At 35.3% G+C, this 23,356-nt stretch overlaps 2 protein-coding genes across 3 annotated transcripts; one reads left to right on the top strand and one right to left on the bottom strand.

Annotated features, from left to right (window-relative positions):
• Nucleotides 1–1,520: 1,520 nt before the first annotated feature.
• LOC108215665 (inactive TPR repeat-containing thioredoxin TTL3) lies at nucleotides 1,521–5,407 on the bottom strand. The gene is made up of 6 exons (XM_017388204.2): nucleotides 4,287–5,407; nucleotides 3,188–3,383; nucleotides 2,924–3,108; nucleotides 2,507–2,840; nucleotides 2,164–2,362; nucleotides 1,521–1,843 (listed from the first exon to the last, which is right to left on the bottom strand). Exons 1-6 carry the CDS (start codon nucleotides 5,087–5,089, stop codon nucleotides 1,791–1,793), a joined length of 1,770 nt encoding a protein of 589 aa, XP_017243693.1. The 5' UTR covers nucleotides 5,090–5,407; the 3' UTR covers nucleotides 1,521–1,790.
• A 2,962-nt stretch (nucleotides 5,408–8,369) lies between these two features.
• On the top strand, nucleotides 8,370–18,564 carry LOC108215700 (uncharacterized). Of its 2 annotated transcripts, none has more exons than XM_017388247.2 (15): nucleotides 8,370–8,647; nucleotides 8,735–8,794; nucleotides 9,406–9,526; nucleotides 9,687–9,759; nucleotides 11,754–11,799; nucleotides 13,141–13,251; nucleotides 13,715–13,793; nucleotides 14,023–14,116; nucleotides 14,969–15,029; nucleotides 15,142–15,272; nucleotides 16,233–16,350; nucleotides 16,897–17,020; nucleotides 17,548–17,655; nucleotides 17,752–17,826; nucleotides 18,144–18,564. In XM_017388247.2, the coding sequence occupies exons 1-15, from the start codon at nucleotides 8,582–8,584 to the stop codon at nucleotides 18,218–18,220; spliced, it is 1,344 nt and encodes a 447-aa protein (XP_017243736.2). In that variant the 5' UTR covers nucleotides 8,370–8,581; the 3' UTR covers nucleotides 18,221–18,564. The 2 variants fall into 2 exon arrangements, with proteins under 2 accessions (XP_017243736.2, XP_017243735.2); XM_017388246.2 differs by having other exon boundaries at nucleotides 8,371–8,647; nucleotides 14,020–14,116.
• Nucleotides 18,565–23,356: the final 4,792 nt, after the last annotated feature.

Below are 23,356 nucleotides of genomic sequence, written 5' to 3'. Positions count from 1 at the left end.
ATAAATCAACGTGTCTGAATAATATTTTATGTACTCTATTATTAAGATAGAGAATCTTTCAGCTTGGTCTATGAATTAGGGGTCATTTGTTAAATCTGGATCATTTTTTCTGAACGAGTGAAATCTGAATGAACGGAAAATTTGGATGGCAGATAAAAACTGTTGTTTGTTAATCTATTTTATCTGAATGACAAAATTCACAAATCTGATATTTTTTTATCAGATAGATTTAATATATTAAGATAAAAAATTTACTTTTGTAACAGAAAAGACTATAAATTTTTATATATAATTTATAGTTCAAATTTACTTTTGATAAAAATTATGAATGATGGTTTTATGTTTTTGACCACAATAAAATATTAATTATTAAAATTCAACACAAAAGTTATATTAACTAAAAATACTATCTTTTTAAGTAATAACTTGATAAACATATTCAATTAAATCAAAAATAAAAGAAAAAATTAAATCGGATTATCTAATTTCCTAACATAATTACATCATTAGAAAAGTAATCTTGTAAAGAGAATTTAAATACTATGTATAAAATACACACAAGAAAAAGTAGGAATATGTATAGACTTGATTTTCTCGATTCTATTAAAAAGATGCAAGGTTTAAAATGAGTCAAATGATTTAAGGGAGAAGAAAAATAACCTCTAGCCAAGACACAAGACAGTAACAAGCTCAACCATTCAGCGCAGAGTTTGAGGGTGCGTCGTCCAGATGTTTTTATGGTGTCGTCCAGATTTTAAAAATTTAAAAATATAAACCAAACGATCTGAATAGCAAATATGGGGTTCGTTCAGTTCGTACGGTCTCATCCACCTATAAACAAATGAGCCCTTACTCATATTATTTTATCAGATAACTGATGGAACGGAATTTTGTACAATAATAATTATTATGATTTGAAAAAAGTTTGTGTTGTTTTTTAATACTACTACCGTATAATGGAACTTTACACATGTTAAGTCAATTCTAGTACTGGCACAGACATGCATTCATTAGTTATGTACCCACCTCACTTGCTATACTGCCTAATATTATTCCTTCTGTTTCCCCTTATATATACCGTCACAATTTGATGTTTTGTTCACTAGAATTTAGATGTTTTGTTCACTAGAATTAGAATTGTATGTTAGATATAACGGTTATCGCGGAAATCGGTACTAATCGGTTAATTTATAAATTCAAAATTTGAATTTTTTGATAAATCGAGAATTTTCAGTCAAATTAGATGTAATTAATAAATCATTAAAATATTTTTTAAAAATTAATCGATAATTTTTTAATAAATCGGGAATATTTAGAATATTTATCACGGTCAGGCAAGAAAAAAGCATGTCAGTACGAACAATACTTTTACCTCAATAAATAATTTACTAGTAGATCGGAAACATTTTGTTTCCCACCAAGATAACAGAATTAAAGTAGAAACAGGCCTACATACGAAGTGCACTTTTGCATTTCAGATTTGCATGACTGAAGGTGAAAATGGATTTGAATAAAGGGGATGAAATAAACAATATATTGTGATATAAGCGAAGAAAATTTATGTAATACAATTTAAAATATGTTAACTGATGAATTTATTTATATGAGGTTTTCCTATTAAAGAATGAAATTACTATAATGTGATATGTAGCTACTCAATCTGCTATCTCCTTCCAAAATTGAGGTAAGAATATATAGCATGGATGCTTTGAAGCACCATTGAGCCTAATAATAGTAATTTGGCGGCTAGGGCAGATCATCTTCTTCAGTCTGTCACCGACTAGTATATGTTACAGCTCCGGATATTTCTTGTGGCTTCTGCTGGCGTCTGAACTGGATCCACCTTCACGGAAGAAGAAGAGAGACATATTAGGTATCAATCATTCAGTCTTTACAACGATCAAGATGAAAGTCGGAAGATTTAGATAAATTGCAAGAACTTCTATGTTGCTACAGTGGAATGGATTGCATTTCAAATCAAGCAAGTGGCAAAAAGATTATAGAACAGTCATAAATAATGAGTAAGAAATTCCAGCAAGACAGTAGAATTATTCATTAATGACTCTGTAAAGCTGCTATAGGATCAATGCTCTGGGCTCGGATAAATAACAGCATGAAAAATGAACGGATGAGTTAACTTTGGTACAAGGATGAAAATTTTACCAGGTGAATGCATCACACCCTTGAAGTGGTCAGAACCAGAAAATTCACTGGAGTCACCTGGTTTGACATAAGCATCACCCCGCCGTAATTTCATAAGAGCATCCTGTGCCCGAGATAGAGACTCAGCAACTTCGCTGTCACCCGGGAGCTCTCTCCTTAAGATCTCATAGTCTCTGACAGCTGCTGCCCATTCTTCGAGCTGTGACAACCAGAAAAAAAGTTGCCAAACGATAGATGTCCATATGAGCAAAAAAGATTATTCCATAGTTTTAAAGAAACAAAAAAGTTAACTATAGAAACAACCTGCCTATATAAGATAAACAATATATACAAGCATTATTACCTTCGCATTTGATACAGCCCTCCTAAGAAGAGCTTTTGTGTAATTTGGTTGGATCTTGAGGGCTTGATTGCAGTCCTCCACAGATTCCTGCCACAGACCAAGTTTAGACCAGCAAACAGCCCTGTTGCAGTAGAGTATGGAATTGCAGAGATTATATTTCAGGCCTTCCCCGTATGCTGCACATGCTTCTGTGAATTTTCCAGCACCGAAAAGATCTCTACCCTGGGAACGAGCCCTAGTTACCAGCTTCACGCTGTTCAGCAACATTGCAACTTCCATGTTATTGAAATCAATTTTAACGGCCTTCTCTGCTGCAGCAGCTGCATTTTCAAACCTGCAATGAAATTAATATTTTCGGTCACATCAGGGTCACCAATCTAAAGTTCTAAACAATATACAGCGATTATAATGACTAACCTTCCAAATGCGATATCCACCTTCGCTCGGACAAACAAAACATAAGCTTCTAAAAGAATCCCAAAAAATCTATTTTGGGAACATGAAGTAGGGTAGGGTTCTAGCTTTGAAAGGTTGGATAAGCTAGAGTCGGCATCTTCATATTGGTGAAGCTTCAAGAATGCCTCCGCTTTACAAGCAATTATCTATAAAATTAACTGTTCAGCGATCTAATCTTTCTAATAAAAAAAGAAGTAGAAATAGTAGGCTTTGTGCTGATCTTACCTGGGGTGAAGACACAGCTCCAGCTACCATTATTGCATCACATTCCTGCAGTACTCCCTTCCAGTCACCTACCTTTCGAGCATCTACGCATCGACTGATATGCTTTTCCAACAACTGCAACTTCTGCAATTCAGTTGTATCAGGAGGCTGCCCTTGCAAACAAAGGTGATCCTTAGCATTTTCAACTTGTCCTAACCTGTAAACGACAGAATGCGAAGGAATATCAATCATTTGTGGCACTGCCCGGTGCACATACTCACTTAATCTCATAAAAACGAATAAAACAAAACCCATGATTCTGAAGCATGTAACCTGTTACCTGGCACATTCGTAGAAATAATGTAAATGATTTTCAAAACGACCTGCACTCTATTTGTAGTAGATTCTACAGCTACAAAAGTGATTTCCTATAGAATCCCCAAAAGCCATATAAAGATCAAAAGTGTCTGAAACTTATTATCACATTTAGCTAAAAAAGGAACTTGTTTCCACCCAGAGAAATCCAGTATACATATAATTATTATTTTTTTAATCTTAAAGTTGGATCAGATATTATAAATGAAATGAACCAAACATCGAAAGTTAGGGTCATATATCAGGATTTTAGGTGTGATCAAAGTGTGGCGTCATCATCAGCACTGGTAGGTGATGAGTCCAGCCTCAACTCTCAATACTGATGACAAAACCAATCACCCAATAACTTGGAATGTTCTTTACAGACAGCTACAAGCCAAAAACTACAGCAAGCTCATACATCATACCACTCAAACAGCAGAAGTTAACAATTAGAGTCTCTATTAGAATCACTAGTCTCACATAGATTCAACGTTCAGAAGTTCATAAAATCAGCAAGATAATTAATTCGTTTAACTTAAGAACGGTATGATACGACCAAAACTCCAAACCATTTAACCCAAGGAAGCCTTGAGCAATTCACAATCCGATTAAGGTAAATCAAGAAATGGTTGGCAATCCTTTAAAAAGAAAAACATCCAATTGCAACTTGAATTAATACAAACTACACCTTTGACAACCCGATAAGGCAAAATCATAATGATCTCCAATACTGCAAAACTAAGAATTGTGCACATAAGTATACCTGAGGAAAAGAGAGGCCAAGCGCTGATGCGCCCTCCCATACCCCGAATCTAACCTCACAGCCTCCTCACACTCCACCACAGCCTCCCCCAACCTCCCCAACATAGTCAATGCAGCCGCCTTATTACTCCTATAAGCAGCATTCTCCGGAGCCATCCCAATCGCCTTATCATACAACACCAACGCCTCCCCAAACTTCCCTTTCTTATACAACTCATTCCCCTGATTCTTCACCTCCTCCGCATCAAACCCAACCACACCCCTCTTCCCCACATTATCCTCTCCACACCGCGCATTCCCCCCTCCCTTGATTATATTCCCATGACCATAATTCACACTCCCCGACCCCAACTTCTCACTCCGATTACTCCCCCGATTAATCATATTCGACTTCAATATCTTCCCGGACGGACAAATATTCCCACTCGGATACAAATTCCCATTCCCCGAAGCCCCCGAACTCACACTACTCATCAAATTCCCCCCTCCATTCCCCCCTCCACTCCCACTCCCATTAGTACTCATGCTACTACTACTCGTACTCGTATTACTCGAACTCGGAGTCCGACCCGAATAAATTAGCGGCGCCCCGGTCGAACTGGATCTCCGATGACCCATCACCCCGGATCGGGTCTTCCCCAGCTCCCCGGAATGATTCCTGTTCGCCACATTCACAACCGGAATCTTCGGACAAACACTCACCCCCTTCTTTATGTTCGTGTCCGAATTGAGATCAAGTTTCTTAAAATCAGGCTTGTCTTGTGTCTCCATTTCATCTAATGACTTCCCAGAATGTGGCATCATTACAAATAAAAAACAAAAACAAAACAAAACAAAACAAACAACCTTTGTGTAAGTAATGTGTCTCTGTGTGTGTATATAAAGTAGAGCAGATGTAAGAGATGAAGGAGCAAAGAAAGAGGATGAGAACGGAGATCTCGTGATATATATACACAGAGTATAATGTATGTATCATGAAAGTATACGATGATGTAAGAAACGAGTCATTTGATTGATTGGGTTAAGGAGATATTATTGGTTATTATTAGAAGGCAGCAGTAACTATAATTTGACAAGTCAAATAAATCTTTGTTGGGTTTTGTCATCGTATCTTCTTCGCGAGCTGTAAAAACTTACAGCTTGTGTTGTGTGTGTATACGTAAGTAAAAAGGTTGATGATGATGATGATTAGTTGTCGAGGCTGACTCGTTTTTACCTCACATTTTTAATCCATTGACTAGTGGTGGGGCCAACACGTTTTTTTCTTTTATTTTTCTCTCTTTCACACTATCGATATATCTGCATCCTGGATTTTCGGGTACAAATTTATCTTCTTTTCTCTGCATTTGGACTCGGTATTTTCCTCGGATATTTCATATTTGTTTGGAGAATGATTTTTTGAATATGATACTCTTTTTGGTAATTACATTTTGTTTTATCTTCAAACATACATTTTATGTTTTAATTGATATTAAATACCGAAGTTGTAAGTAGTTGTCCTCTATTATCATGTCTTACAAATTATAGGGTCTGTTCCCTGACAATTGATTGTCAGGGAACAGTTATTTAACAACCACTTCCTCAGTCGTTGGATCGACAATCCAACGGTTGGGACAAAAAATCGGATTTTAAAGTATTCGCGTAAAATAATCGTAGATACAATGTTTTTCCGCATTTTTTACGCGGACACGTAAGGTATCGACGATCCAACAATCAAGGAAGTGATTGTAACTGTTCCTTGACAATTGATTGTCTGGGAACAAAACTCTAAATTATATTCATGGGTTTGTTGAGTTAAAATCTGAGATACATTTTTAATTTATTTTTTTACATAGGTGAGATTTTATTTATAAGATATTTATGTACAAAATTAAGTTGTTACTATTTTCGAGATTTAGGCTAATATTACCAAAATTACTTTTTCAATATATGAAATCTTTGCTTGTTTGAGTTGTTGTGGGTTTATATATGCCTTTTCCCAATAAAAAATAATACAATATAATATAATTTTATTATTTTATTTTTAACCACCCTCATTTGGGAGGAATTTCCCTCCATGTTTAGTTAAGTAATTCTGAATAAAAAATATCATAATTAAATAATGATAATTATCTATAATTAAATGAATGGCTTGTTTATATATACGTTGTGTGTCACGTTAATGAATAATTGAAACTCGAATACTCGTGAAATTTTACAACGATTTTTCCATGGTGTGTCCATGGGCACACACTAAGCACAAAGATTGATGAATTTGGATGGTTTCTATTGGCTTAACCTTCTTTAATAATGGTGAGCTCTCTGCATTTACAACAACCACACCAATCAAAACCCTCCAATTATATAAAGTTTAGTGCTTAGCATGTGCCCATGGAGCACACACAAGACAAACCCATTTTACAACTATCAACTAACCGATCCATTTTTAAATATAAAGGATTCGATCTTTGTTCCACGAACTTGTAAATTTCTGACTTTTGATCTATCCTATTGTGATTTTAATGTATTATTATGTGTATTTTTTTTTATGTTTGAGTCGGATGTTATAAACGCTTGTACACGAAACATTATAAAATATTGACGAAATTAGATTGTTAGATTAATACCAGAGTACCCGTGTTTATTACATTTTTACTAACATGTTTATCGCTTTTTAGCCATTAACCGGGAACTTGTCTAACGTTTTTTAGTTGCTGGACGGGTTTTTTCCCGTACAGCGGTCAAAAAACACTAAAAACCTTAAAGTTTTGTTATAAATAACTAATTTGATATATTTGAATATAATGAATGATGTGACATTCAATGTGAAAATATGATATGCATTTTTTTGTTTCATTTTATATCTTGATCATTTCTTATTTTTCTGTAAATTTAATAAAAAATCTGAAAAAACAGAAAACTAAATCATAAAGAAAATCCAATGATTTTTATTTAACTAACCAAATCAAATTATTTCAATTATTTTTATTATTATTATCATTATTACTCCAGTATTACTCGATTGCAAAAGGGGAAATAAATTGATACGTCCCTGAACTATTCCACTTTTATTCGATAGGTCCCTGAACAAAAGATTCCCCAAACCGGGTCCTTTAACTATTTCAATTGTTTATATCAGGTCCTTCCGTTAAGTAGATTCTAACGGACGTTAGAATCTTGCTGACATGGCGACGATCTTGCTGACGTGGCGACACATCATCAGCTGATTGTACATATATTAAAAGAAAAATAAAATTAAACTAGAATTAAAATTAAAAAAACAAATGTTTATATCTCTAGATGCACCCGATTCACTCATTTCTTTCCATTCACAAACAGAATTTAGGATTCCATAAAAGGGAATTAGGGTTCTTGATTAGGAAATTAGTTTGGGCAGATTCTATTACATATTGCTAACACATTACACTACATACTATCATATACTACTATCATCACAAACATTCCCACTATCTATTCAGATCAAGATATGGAGGCTGAAATCACCCTGTACATTCATCACGTGGGAGAGTTTGTGCAGGGACTGGGGTGTATAGATCACACGGAGGAAAGGATCAGAAGAGATGGAAGGAGAAGGATCTGTGGTTCAAAAGCAGGGGCTAGCGAGTGGTGCAGGGCGGCGGCCGCGTGCGACGGCGATGACGGCGACCGCGACAGCGGCAGTTCCGGTGGAGAAAGGAGCGGGGGGGCGGGAAAGAGAGGTTGCTGGTGTTCCGGCATAGGGCATTGGTTGCTGGTGTTCTGGATATAAACACGCTTAGAAACTCACGTGCAGGGCATCTGATTTGTTTTTTGATTTTAATTTCAGTTTAATTTCTTTTTTTTTTTTAATGTATGTACAATCAGCTGGTGATGTGTCGCCAATGTCAGCAAGATGCGTCGCCACTTCAGCAAGATTCTAACTTCTGTTAGAATCTACTTAACGGAAGGACCTGATACAAACATTTGAAAAGTTAAAGGACCCGGTTTAGGGAATCTTTTGTTCAGGGACCTATCGAATAAAAGTGGAATAGTTTAGGGACGTATCAATTTATTTTCCCATTGCAAAATAAAATTTCTCAACGTTCTTCTTCTTCTTGATTTCTTTTTTTGGAAACATGTCAACGTTCTTCTAATAAGGATTTTTCACGATCCTCTTTCCTCTGTTTTGACTCTTTTCCAATAAATAAAAATCTACGACAGCAGCAGATAGTAGATGCACATTAACCCTAATTAACGGAGAGGGTGGTGCAGGGCAGGGGTTTATGAAATTACTGACTCCTCGTGTCGTGCGGTTTAATCTGAGAGAGTCAGGCGCTAATGGCAGAGCAGGAGGAACACCAGGACCTTCTGTCCCAGCTTCAATTTCTTCAAACTAAACTCAAGGTACTTTTGCAACTTCATTATCTTCATCCCAATTTTTAAATTCCAGTTTATTACTATACAAATTAATACTTGTCTGTTCGATTACAGGAACTAGAGACTGAGAATGCCAAGTTATCATCCCTGCTTTCAAACTGCACCTGTCATAAGGTCTCTCTCTCTCTCTCTCTCTCTCTCTCTCTCTCTCTCTCTCTCTCTCTCTCTCTCTCTCTCTCTCTCTCTCTCTCCCCCCCCCCCTCTCCCTCTCCCTCTCTCTCTCTCTCTCTCTCTCTCTCTCTCCCCCCCCCCCCCTCTCCCTCGCTCCCTCCCCCCCCCCTCTCTCCCTCTCTCCCTTCCTCCCCCCTCTCTCCCTCCCTCCCTTTGTGTTTGTGGATGGGGTATTCTCATCTAAGTTCTGAAAATCAATCTCTCTCCCCCCTCTCCCTCTGTGTTTGTGGATGGGGGTATTCACATCTAAGTTCTGAAGTGACACGAGCAATTTAATTAAATGTGTGCGCAATTTGTAATTTGAGTGTATGCAGACACATACATAGAACATAAGATTTTGAGATCCTAGGAAAGTAAGTTCAGTAGTAACTTATGTTCGTTTTTAATTACATTGATAGTTCATACACTGTTATACTTAGTTGAGGTGCATGAAATGTGTATGATAGCTAATGTTAGCTGGTGTTGATTTCCCAAGCCTTCAGAGAAGGTACTTTTGTTTGAGTCAAGATGTAAACTTAAAATGTGGAAAAGTTACTGAAATGGTTGTTGTGCAGCTGGAGCAAAATGCTGATTCCAATGGTCAGGAGAGGATTGACCTAGTTAATGAAACGAAAAGAGTATCATTAGGAAGCGGTGTCAAGATAAAAAAGAAGAATTCAAAGCACGGCGATGGAGGTTCCTATACTTACTGATTACCTCATAATTTTTGTCTGCACAGTTGCGATACTCTTTGCTTCTCTATGTATTTTTTGATTTCCATCTAGTGATCCAGGGTGTACCTGGACGTGCAAAATAAAATGGGGTTATTTGCTGAATAATATACACCATGATGCAGGTTCTTGTACACAAGCTGTATTTCAGTTTTCCAGAAGATACATTGCTCTAAAAGTAATGTATTTTGGTCAGAGGTAATAGTTTATGCTTCATCTGTTTATTTATTTCAGATGATATTCTTAGGATTAAATTTGATTTAGTGCACATTACTCGCTAAAGTTGATTTGTAAGTTGCAACATTATATATTCCATAGCCGAGAGCACATATATGTAACTATAGTTTACAACACATTGCATATCTGTAGTAGCTCACTGGCATTGAAATAACTTATTTGTTATTCACAACTTATAGATCGGGGAAAACAAACCTAATTTTTAGAATGCAGGAAAAATTCTTAGTTCTACCCAGTGTGCCTAAAACTTATATGCTCTGTGCAATTAGCCCCTTGCTGGCTAGCGTGTATAGGCCCTGTGCAGTGATTATAAACACAAATGTTCGTCTCCCTTGACGAGTAGTATGTCTTTCCTGGTAGGCCGGCCTATTTTTTTTTTCCCCAGGTGCACTTCTTCGAATTTAGAAAAATACACAGCAAGAATTTAGATCATTAGGCTTGACCTCAAGATCTGTGAGTTTGCATGTATGCCATCAAAATATTTTCCTACTTATATATGATCAGTCAATCTGATGTGAAGATAACCTGTCTTCATGTTTAAATATATTGGTCCTTTCCATCTCCTTGCAAAAAGGGTTTGAGTATGGACAATGAATTATTTGGTTTCTGGTTAAAGTATATTTAAGAACTATTGTGGCGAACGCTTTATCAATTGTTTCAATTTTTTTTAAATCTTTATAATATTCATATGTTCTTCGAGCATAACAACAACATCAATAATCAATAATAATAATAATAATAATAATAATAATAATAACAATAATAATAATAATAATAATAATAATAATAATAATAATAATAATAATAATAATAAAAAACTTCACTTCACTCATACCCTTCCCCTCTTAAATACTCCCTCCGTCCCACCCAGTTCTTACTTTGGGGTTGGGCACAAAGATTGAGAAAAATTTATAAAGTAGTGTGAAAGAGTAAGAAAAGTATGCAAAGTAGGAAAAGTGGTGGGGACCATTAGTATATGATTGATAGATTGAGAAAGGTGAATGAAAGTAGTGGATGGGATTAGTTTATATATTACTCCCTCTGTCCCTTTTTAGTTGTCACCTTTGGTTTTGTGCCAGTCAAATTGACCAAAGTTTGACTGAGATTTATTAATATTTTATCAGTTGAAAAAATAAAAAAAAATATGTCACCGGAAATAACTTTTAATCTACTTTAAGATGTGATTTTCAGTTTTTTAAAATAATGAAAGAATGATTTATAATCTCTGGTGAAAGATTAGTCAATTTGACCAACAAAAATAGAAATATGACAACTAAAAAGGGACGGAGGGAGTATAAAATTCTACTATTTTTAGAAAGTTTTAAAACACAAAGAATTGAGAGGGACATCCCAAAAAAGGAAAGTGTAAAAAAATGGATAGGAAGGAGGAGTACAACTGTACAATTTTGCAAACACAACAGTGTTGGATTACTAGTGAGACAAATTTGACATGTCATGTTGCGCCTTTGCTCGGGCACACACCATTGTTATTCTCAGAGGCGGATTCACCTTGGAACCCCAGGGGTCCCATGCCCCCATAATAAAAAAAAATAACTAGTATAATTTTTAAATTTATATGTCAAGTTTGTGTTTATTTTACTTAGTATCCTTTAAATAATTACATAACTCTCAAGAACTAGAATAAAAAATTCCTAACTTTCATTCAAATATCATATAATACATTAAATTTTAGTTTCTTAAGCGGTTAAAAAAAATTATGATTCAAAATTGGTGATATTTTTATTTTTTGACCTTAAATTTGATTAATTTTTAGTCTCCGCGTACATTTATTTTAAACCCGTATTTTGATAATATTGCTATGTTATATTATGCCCCCGGATTAATATGTTTCTGGATCCGCCACTGGTTATTCTGGTTTAAGTATGTGTATACGTTTACGTTACTTGTACTCTAAGTTATGTTAAATCTGTTCTGTGATCTTGACCAATGTACAGGTTCTATGGTTTTGGATCGGAGGCTCAGATGGACCCAACTGTGGAGGTTTCCTTCAGAGTCTTGTCTATTTTGTCAACCTGATATTGTTTGCTTCATTAGTTTTTCCTTAATCGCTTCTGATCAGTGGGAATCTGCAATAGGACAGTGATATTACTATCGGCTGGTTAAAACTGAAAATCCTTATACAATAAAGTATATCCATGGTTTTGCCACAAGAAGATTTTTATACTACTTTCAAAAACAAATATTATACTTGAGAACATGTAAAAAAGTGTTGCGTGATTCATTTCCTTGTAGCTGGAATGTCAAATCTTAATTTACAATCCCATATTGTTCGTTGACTTTACTCTAAGTCTCTAACTCATTGCTGGGCAAGTGTTGTTGTATCTACCATCCACATTGTTTTGAAAAGAATTTCTGCTGCTTCCATTATACCCGAGGGTTTTGGTATAGTGTATAAGCATCCACATGGTTTGGACGAGGGTAGGAGCTAGTGTTATAAATTATATTGTGTTAAATTGATTTTACTTGTTAAATATTATTGATTCCAATTTAATAAGTGAATTAGTAAGTATGTGTGTGTGTGTGTGTGTGTGGCTATACTAGCCCATAACCCGTGCGATGCACGAGTGTGTTTAAATAGTTAATAACTTTTTATACGTGTTTAAATTAATAATTTATCTTAGTATGTTATTGGCGGTATTTAAACCTTAGAGTTCTAGTAGCATTTTTTTGATATATATATATATAATAATTTTAATATTTAATAATAATAATAAATTATAATTTTTAATTAAACTAAAATAAAATATAATAATATATCTTGTTTCTACTTTTAAAACTAATAATTATAATTATATCTCTCTATATAATTTTAATATGTTATTTACACAATTCGAACCTTATTCATTAGTATTTTAGGTGGATATTATGATATAATAAATATTTTAATATGTTTGTTGACGGGATTCGAACCATTGAACTTTAGCAGCATCTTACACGGTGAACTATAGAAGATTATATCTAACGGTGCTCATTAATTTAATTTCAGTGATCCAACGGTTATAATGTACTCAACCGGACTACAAAACCAATGACCAAACTTTTGCATGTGTGGGTTTAATAATATGGTATAGATATGTAAGTATGTAATATAATATGGGGAGAGTGGAGTAGTGGACACCATATCCATATCTGCCACATTCGTTTTTTTTCATAAAATGTATTATTCGTCACATACACCTTTAAGCAAAACAAATGAAAGAAATTGAGATCTAAAATCTATATTTGAATTAACATCACTTGTTCCATCGAACTTAAATTTATTGTTTTGAGAATGAATTAGAGAGTTCACTTAGTAGTTTCATTGTTCTTCTTTTTGTGCAGTCTGAATTATTTAAAGCCCTTTTGGAAACAAGGCTTGTCTTTGGTGACAAGAAGAGTTGGCAGTACTCGAGATGTGGTAGAACAGACAAAGGGGTTTCATCAATTGGACAAGTAAGTTGACAGGAAGAGCCCAGTGCTTTTTTAAAATTTATTTTTAAATCTTTTAAATTGTAAATACTTCATTACAAGTTCTGGATACAGGTTCAGTTAGTTATTAAATCGCTGAGGTTAAAATTTTTTGTTGAAAAAAAATATAAAGTATGTGATTTAAGTGGATGTATATCTTTTAAAGTACAAATGGTTTAAATTTATGATTACCATACCAAAGTCAAATAATAGGTTGGAGTCTCTATGATAAAAAAAAATAATAGTTACATTTGGTTAGGTGTGAGAGGTGTGTTAAGTTTTCATCAAAATTAAGTGTATGGTTATGTATTAAACAGTTTACAGGACCTTACAGTCGATTTTTAGAGACCTGGCTTATATATTATGCTAGATTTAGTAATCCTTCAAGTTCAAGACTTGATTATGTCACATGATACAATATGTTTCGATTTCCTTGTTACTGGTACAGGTGGTGGCTTTATATTTAAGATCACGCTACAAGGTGAAAGGAGGAAGCACTGAGCAGTTTGTCACGGAAGACCTATGTGGTTTGCTCATGCCTGAATTCATGTTTTGAGAATCAATGTGAATATTGATCTAATCATTTAAATGTTTATTTTAGAGGAGTCTTTCCAACTTAAAAAAAAAATATGTAGCATCCTTATGGTTATGTTTATATAATATAATTTCACATTGGATTTTATTGAAGGTATGTGAACTGATTATATTCTGTTTCTTATTTGATTTTCTCTATATATTGTTTCTTCGTTTCAGAAGGAGAACTAAATTATGTCCACATGTTGAACAAAGTACTTCCCAAAGATATTCGAGTTATGGGCTGGTGTCCTGTTCCGGTTGATTTTAGCGCAAGGTTTATATCCATCTTAACCATATTGTGTATACTATCAGTGTTTGGCTGTGTGGTCAAAGATATTGTACCCCACCTTAAATTAGGAAGAGATATTGCGTACAAGCTACACACCACAAGCTGCAATAAATAAATAAATTAAATTCCAAGATTAGATGCATAAATTATCTGGCTCTTTACATATTAATAATATCTCCAAGATCATAGATACAAGAAAAATCAAGTGATCCAAAGGCTTCAAGCATTGACAAGAAACCTGTCTATGATAGAAATCGGAGGTTTATATGTGCATTTTTGGTGTTTTACAGATTGTATCGTATTGAGATGTAGTAAACAAGAGATAGCAGTAGCATTGAGAGAAATGAGATGAGAAACAGAGAGAGAGTTTGAGAGAACTAGAGAGATTAGAGTCAGAGCTTAGAGAGATAGAATAGGGAGAAAAACCCGAGAGAGAGGGGGAGGGGGAGGGAGAGAGAAATATAGAGGAAGGGAGGGCACACTCTGAAAGTAAGACTTGAATAGGTATCTATACTATCACTCATGTGCAGGTGCACATGCAATGTAGTGTAATTACTCAACTACCCTTGCTATGTCTACACACATTGCTAGACTGCTAAATATATTGTTAAGGATACTTCCTAACAGTCTACTACTATACACTACTTGAGATTGGATCAGTCCTTCAGAAGTACTTATGAAGACGTTTTAGGTGTTAGAAGTGTGTCGATAGTGTTTTATTAGATATCCTCTCAGCTCTTCTTTTGAACTTACCATTATACAGCTGTATGATTCTTTCATATATTTTTACACAGAATGTAGTGTTTCAACAGAAATTCAAACTACTTCTAATTGCAGGTTTAGTTGTCGGAGTAGAGAGTACAAGTACTTCTTCTGGAAAGCCAATCTGAACACAGTGGTAACTGTAATGTAGTTCACGTATCAATTTAATTGAATGCGCACTTTCATGACCCACCACTGTAGCACCTCCAACTCAATCTCTTTATTCCAACTTCTGTTCATGTTTTCAGGCCATGGATTCTGCCAGCAAAAAACTTGTTGGGGAACATGATTTTAGAAATTTTTGTAAGATGGATGCAGCTAATGTGCATAACTTTAGGAGGCATATTACATTGTTTGAAATCTGCCCTTTTGGCGAAAGGTTTGTAGAACAGAGTTTCCTCCTATCTGTCTCTCAAGTGTTTCCTTGGCTTGTCTTTAACTTGGGACGAACTGTTATAAGTGTATCTTTTGCTGATCCGTTTATATGCAAATCTCATGCTCTTTTAATACATAAATTGTGTGATGGTATGAATTTAAGTTTTTCACTCAGTTCTAATGAAATAAGATTTTTATTTTTGCAAGGCAGGAATGCAAGTGATATTATTTAGTTTCGTACAAGGGACTAAAGTTGATTGTTGCTAATGCTTTAAAAACAAATTACACTCCTGCCGCCATCCCATAGTTATACCACAATGTCACTTCATTGATCATCTTTTCTTTTGGCCAAAACTAGGCTCCAAAGTTTCAAAAACCACTGCATTCTTTGAGTCGCCCATTTAAAATGTCTAAATTTGTCTATCTACATATGTGTCATTACATTTCCTCGAAACAACTTTTACGTGAACCTCTTTATCGATCTTTTATCTCTCTCTGCCACTTTAAATATTTTGAACAACTTAACAATTAAATGACCAAGGTTCTTTAAAATCTTAAAAAAAATAAATTCTTCACTTTCTCCATTAATTTTATATTTCTTTTATTGACGGGTCAGAATCAGAAAGAAGATAGAATAGAGATGAAAATACCTGTGACCCTGGGAAGAGCAGCCACTCGGCCCACTACTGAGTCACAATGAGTACTGATGACCTGATTTGTAATTATAAACAAATCAATCAGTATAATTATTGTTTTTGTTAAATAAGTGTCACGACCTAATATCCGATATCCTTTTGCTTGTTCGAATTTGTTATAAATTAGTTTCTCAGATCTGCTGATATTGTTTTGGTAGCTGTGTTCGAGTGAGCTATTGCTTGTATAAATTTAGTATGAGCAGTGTAGATTTTTGAATTTTGTATAACTATGCCAGGCTGTAATATGTTAAAACTCTGATTTTTGGCAGATTCCAGGATGATGAGCTGTGGTCGATTAGAATCAAAGGTAGTGCTTTCTTATGGCATCAGGTCCGCTGCATGGTTGCTGTACTATTTATGATAGGAGAGGGTCTTGAATCCCCTGATGTGCGTGATTGATGCCCTTTAGTGAATTTGATAAGTCTTATATATCTATGCATTTAATATGTTCTTTGTGCAATATGATGAGGAACCTTGTCATTTACTTTGTAACCTTCACATACTCAACACCATCTTGCAAATCTTCAATAATTATCCGCATATATCCATACCAATTTGAATGCCTATGATTTAATAAGGATAACTGATAAATAGACAAATGATCAAGTGTTGTAAGTGCACTATAGGCAATTAGTCTTTTTGACTATATTTATCATTCATTTTTGCCTTCACTGGTTTCTAGATTGTTAGTGGTATATTTATTTCAGCATATGGACAACAAGAAATGCCTAAGTGACACACATATATATGTTCAGTCATGCAGAGTATGTTAAGGTAGTTGATTAGTTGCATGCACTTTTTCTCATACATTTTGGAAAATTTTCTAATACTTACCTGCTTTAAGGGTCATTGTGCAACTGGCAATTTAAGTAGCAACTTTCTAGTTTGTGTTGTAGTGACATCTGATTCGAAATGTTTAACTTTTGATTGTAGGTATTAGATGTCTTACTTGATGTTGACAAGATATCAAGAAAACCTCAGTACAATATGGCTCCAGAGATGCCATTGGTTCTTCAAACCTGTGAGTTTGAAGGTCTCAAATTCAAGTGCACCAGAGGTACTTGAGCAAGGATTGCTATTTATTTGTCATTGCAAATTTAACTATCAAATTCAATTGCATTTAAGTCTGTATATGCCCATGCCCAACATGTCATCTCTCTCTCTCTCTCTCTCTCTCTCACTCACTCACTCCCCCTCCCTCTCTAGTCTCCCCCCTATCCCCACATTTATGGTGATGCTCTCTCTCCCTCTACCTCTCCCTCCCTCCCTCCCTCCCTCTCCCTCTCCCTCTCCCTCTCCCTCTCCCTCTCTCTCTCTCTCTCTCTCTCTCTCTCTCTCTCTCTCTCTCTCTCTCTCTCTCTCTCTCTCTCTCTCTCTCTCTCTCTCTCTCCCCCCCCCCTTACTTTTTGCTTCCTTTTTCACTTGTTGTCCGAGAATTTAAGTGGCTAATATACATGAGCGTGTAATGTGTTCTCTCTCTCCCCCTTCCCCCCCTTACTTTTTCCTTCCTTTTTCACTTGTTGTCCGAGAATTTAAGTGGCTAATATACATGAGCGTGTAATGTGTATGGATATATAACTGCAGATGACAGACAGGCTTTGCAGCTGCACTTTCAAAAGGAATGCCGGAGTCACAAACTCCAAGCTGCTATTTTTCATGAGGCTCTGCGTAGCTGTTCACTTGCTGAAATTGGTTAGTTCAGCTTCACTGCATTTTATTGGTATAAACTATAAAGAATGTCCTCGTTTCATTTCAAGTTCTCTACTAAGAGCACTCGTTGATTTTCAGATGACAGCAGATCGAGTTCTCCAGTGAAAAAGAAGGCGGTTATACATATTCCGCTTTTGTCGCGACCAACTGAACGTGAGTACTATCCTTTATTATTTTTTTGCAGAGATTCAACTAATATATGCCTCTTGTGTTATTTTCTTATTTGCCCTCAAACTGAAAAACAGTGACACAAACCTGTGTACTCAGTAATCAAAATTTTTTATGTTAAGTGTCTTATATCATGTTGCTAGAATCATACTGGACTTGAATTACCATCTATACCTAAAAAATGAAGTATATTCTTCTGTTGAACAATGAAACACCTATAGAATTATCGATATCTTTCATGAACCAGGATTCTTCCATTTGTTATATTGCTCAATATTTAATTATGATTGAATGTCTACCAGCATCATATGAGGAGAGGCGTTCTTCTAAATTACAGAGAGCACAACAAGAGAAGGTTGATGAATTGGTTAGGGAATAGCATACTATTCCAGATGTGAACAGTCAACTGTTGCTTGATTTTGCGGGGATTTTAGTGAAGGCCTCTTGCTTCCTGGTTCTGTCTAGACATCCTCAAAGTTTTGTCAGTTTAGAGCATTCACAATCAATCCCTCAAACCCAACCCCATCCCTATATTTTAAAGAAATTTGTTAATTTTGGTGGAAATGCATTCCACATCAGGAACCCAAAATAGGGTTTAGTTTTGGGGACTCAAACTAAATCCTCATATTTGGGGTTTCACTATTCATCCCTCATACACTATTCATCATACATTTCATTATTATTTTATTAGATATTCATGTTTTGTGTTATAAATTTTTTTAATTTGGTGCAAGTTCTCACATGTATATTAATAATATTAAATTATTGAATTATAATTTCAATATTAAAACTAATTTTTTTTTTAAAAAAAATTTAAAATTATTTGAAAAATGTTAAATATAATAAAAATAATGAAACATATAAATATATAAAAACATAAAAAATAAAAATTGAAATTATAAGTAAAAGAGAACAAGGTTTAATAAAAAGAATGAGAATAAGGTTTGAATATGGGGAACGGGTTGGAAGAAATTTTTGAAAATTTGTTAAATATTTTGAGGAATTACTATTTTTAGTAAGTTTTTGGGGTTGAGGATAGGGTTCCAAATGAGAATGCTCTTACATGTCGAATGGAATCAAAGATAATAATGTCATTATTTAAAGCTCAAACACACCAATAGTTTATATGATTCAAATTTACTTTAAAATATGCATATATAGCATTATCACATTGATTCATTAGTGTGAAGTGGTCACAAACTCGGTCTAAATGTATTCTTGCAATATAAGGTTTCTGTGGTGGTGTAGGTGCGGAATCTGGAGATTATAAGGAGCCATTATTTCTCACAATGTGTCCAATGATCTTTTTCTGAAATGATACTCAACTTACTGATTGTAGTATGAAATGATGAGCACTACTGCACTAGTACCATCTTTGACTTTCTCCACTGAGTTTTCGTGAGAAAGGAGAGAATTTTGAAAACAAGAAATGTGTGAACTTATCTTTTAATCATCCCATTTTTGGGAGGAAAATTTTGGATAGTGTTATAAATTAACTATAACTATTAATATAAATATAACTAGTATTCTTTAGAAGCAAGAGAGAGTAATTTTATTTCTTATGATTCTCCGTACAAGTACTGCTTAATGGCTATGCAGTGTCCAATTTATAGGACAATTTCACCGCGTCATGTGTGTGAATACATTAACTCTGTTCCGTGTTTTTACAGCTAGTAACTTGACGAGCGTGTATTGGTAATGCAAACTTGAGCTGGAGGGTTTATGTATCATTGACAATCACCCTCATCATTAATTGTTTTCACAACACTCCCCCTTGATTGTCAATGTGAGTCATTTACAAAGATTAGCTGCCTCGTTAAAACCTTGCAAGGAAAAACCCAATGGGATAAAAACCTTGACGAAGGAAAAAGAGTACAGCCTCCCCCTGAATAAAATATCTCACATGTTGACATCTTGATGTAGTAAACCTTTTAACCTCCGCATACCCATATTATTTCGCAGCTTCTCAAATGTTGATGTAGGTAGTGACTTCGTAAGTATGTCCGCCAGATTATCGCATGATCGGACTTGCTGTACATCAATATCACCATTTTCCTGAAGTTCATGAGTGTAGAAGAATTTTGGCAATATGTGTTTTGTTCGATCTCCTTTAATATATCCTTCCTTTAGTTGTTTAATGCAGGCTGAGTTGTCTTCAAATACTACTGTGGGGCTATTTGAGATTCCTGATAATCCGCATGATCCTCGAATATGTTGAATGACAGACCTTAGCCAAATACATTCTCTGCTTGCTTCATGAATTGCTAATAACTCTGCGTGGTTTGATGAAGTTGCAGCCATAGTCTGTTTTGTAGACTTCCAAGAAATAGCAGTACCACAATATGTAAACAAATAACCAGTCTGTGATCGTCCAAAGTGAGGATCTGACATGTATCCAGCATCTGCATATCCAGTTAGTTGTGATCTTGAACTGTTTGGAAAGAATAACCCAAGATCAATTGTACCCCGAAGATATCTGAATATATGCTTGATTCCATCCCAATGCCTTTTAGTAGGGTCAGAACTAAATCTTGCTAACAGGTTCACTGCGAATGCAATATCAGGTCGTGTGTTGTTTGCGAGATACATGAGGGCGCCAATTGCACTGAGATATGGAGTCTCAGGTCCAAGAGCCTCTTCATCTTTCTTTCTAGGACGGAAAGGATCCTTTTCAACCTCAAGTGATCGAACAACCATTGGTGTGGTTAGTGGATGAGCTTTGTCCATGTAGAACCGATCAAGAATCTTTTCAGTGTAGCTTGATTGATGAACAAATATTCCTGAAGATAAGTGCTCCACCTGTATACCTAAACAAAATCTTGTCTTTCCAAGATCTTTCATTTCAAACTCATTTTTCAAATAGTTAGTAGCATTAGTAATATCTTCAGAAGTACCAACAATATTCAAATCATCCACATATACAGCGATAATAACAAAACCAGTCAGCGAACGTTTAATGAAAACGCAAGGACATACTTGGTTATTAACATATCCATCATTCAATAAGTATTCACTAAGCCTGTTGTACCACATACGACCAGATTGTTTCAAACCATACAATGATCGTTGTAATTTAACTGAATATAAATGTCGAGGCTTAGTGTCCTCTATATTTAATCCTTCAGGGATTTTCATATAAATATCACTATCAAGTGATCCATATAGGTACGCTGTCACGACGTCCATCAAACGTGTTTCTAGTTTTTCCATACAAGCCATACCTATTAAAAAACGAAAGGTAACTCCATCCATCACAGGAGAGTATGTTTCCTGGTAATCAAAACCAGGTCTTTGAGAGAATCCCTGAGCTACAAGCCGGGCTTTATATCTTACAATTTCATTTCTCTCATTTCGTTTTCGTACAAATACCCATCTATTCCCAACAGGGACTACACCAGCTGGTGTTTGGACTGCAGGTCCAAATACATTTCTTTTGCGCAATGATTGCAATTCTTCTTGAATTGCAATTTTCCATTTTGGCCAATCATCTCTTTGTCGACATTCTTCCACACTTTGTGGTTCAGGATCAGAGTTCATAATAATATCAAATGCCACGGAAAAAGCATACACGTCATCAATTTCAGTACTCTCACGATCCAATAATTTCCCGTTATGTACATAATTCATTGAGATCTCATAATTCTTAGGTACCTTTGCTTCTATGGAAGCATTTGCCACTTCTGGGGCATGTGCCACTTCTGGGGCAATTTCCTCTTCAGGAGGTTTTGTTACAGCCACTTCAGGGGCTTGAACCTCTTCAGGAGGCAATACCACTTCTGGGGTATTTTCTGAAACTTTTGCCACTTCTGGGGCAATTCCAATCAATTTCCGTTTTCTTGGTACAATATCTTTTGCACCAATAGGTCTACCACGCTTTTGGCGTGGCTTTGAATCACCAATCAATTCCTCTGAAATTGATTTATTGCCAGGGATTTCAATCCTGGCCGGAGCATTAACAGCAGGTATATATGACTTCACAATATTTCTAGAATCATTAAAAGCATCTGGCATTTGATTAGCAATATTTTGCATATGTATAATTCTTTGAACCTCAGATTCACATTGTTTAGTACGTGGATCAATAGCATTTAATCCTGAGGCATTCCATGATATTTCTGAATTTAATTTATGCAAAATTTTATCTCCCCCTAATGTAGGGAACATAGATTCATCAAAATGACAATCAGCATACCGAGCAGTAAAAACATCACCAGTCAATGGTTCCAGATACCTTATAATAGACGGAGAATCAAAACCAACATATATACCGATTCTTCTTTGAGGTCCCATTTTAGTTCTTTGTGGTGGTGATATAGGAACATACACAGCACAACCAAATACTTTTAAATGAGAGATATTAGGTACTTGACCAAGAACCAATTCTTGAGGGGATTGTTTGTGGTAAGCAGAAGGCCTTATTCTAATTATATTTGCCGCATGAAGTATTGCATGACCCCAAACAGATATAGGTAACTTTGCTCTTAGGAGTAAAGGACGGGCAATAAGTTGAAGTCTTTTGATTAAGGATTCTGCTAAACCATTTTGTGTATGTACGTGAGCTACCGGGTGTTCGACTGAGATTCCTACTGACATACAATAATCATTAAAAGTTGCATATGTAAATTCAGCAGCATTATCTAGTCGGATTGATTTAATGGGATGATCAGGAAATTGAGCTCGGAGTTTAATGATTTGGGCAAGTAATTTGGCAAAGGCTGTGTTTCGGGTTGTAAGTAGACATACATGGGACCATCTAGTTGACGCATCAATTAATACCATAAAGTACCTAAATGGGCCAGAAGATGGATGAATAGGACCACAGATGTCACCTTGAATTCTTTCTAAGAATTTCGGGGACTCAGTTTGAAGCTTAACTGGGGATGGTCGGACAATCAGTTTTCCTAAGGAACATGCTGAACAATGAAGTTCATCTTGGGGTATTATCTTTTGTGTTTTAAGAGGATGTCCTACAGAATTTTCAACGATACGACGCATCATAGATACTCCTGGATGACCAAGTCTTTCGTGCCAAAGGGAAAGTAGTTTTGGATCTATGACTTTGGGGATGTTGACACTATGAGATTCAATAACTCGTATACTCGTAATATATAATCCCGAAGAAACCGAGTGAAATTTTTCTATGACCTTTTTATTGTCAACGGTGTTTGAGGTGATGAGAAGGTATTCTTTTTCATTCTCATTAGTAGTTTCAACATGAAACCCATTAAGACGAATATCTTTAAAACTCAGTAGGTTTCTAGTTGACTTGCTAGAGTATAGAGCCTCTTGTATGTGTATGTGTGTCTTATTTGGTAGAATAAAACTAGCTTTCCCAAAACCTTCTACTATATTTGATGTACCCGATAACGTCCAGACATGTGAGTTGGTTTTAGTCAACTGTGAGAAGTATTTTTGACTCTGTAAAATAGTGTGTGTGGTTGCGCAGTCAACAATGCATATATCTTCCATCTCTATACACATAAATAAACGAAAAAAACATCTTTATTAAAAACAC

This window comes from Daucus carota, chromosome 4 (assembly GCF_001625215.2).
Source record: "Daucus carota subsp. sativus chromosome 4, DH1 v3.0, whole genome shotgun sequence".
In the NCBI taxonomy this organism is placed as follows: Eukaryota; Viridiplantae; Streptophyta; class Magnoliopsida; order Apiales; family Apiaceae; genus Daucus; species Daucus carota.
This window is presented reverse-complemented; position numbering and strand designations above follow the sequence as displayed.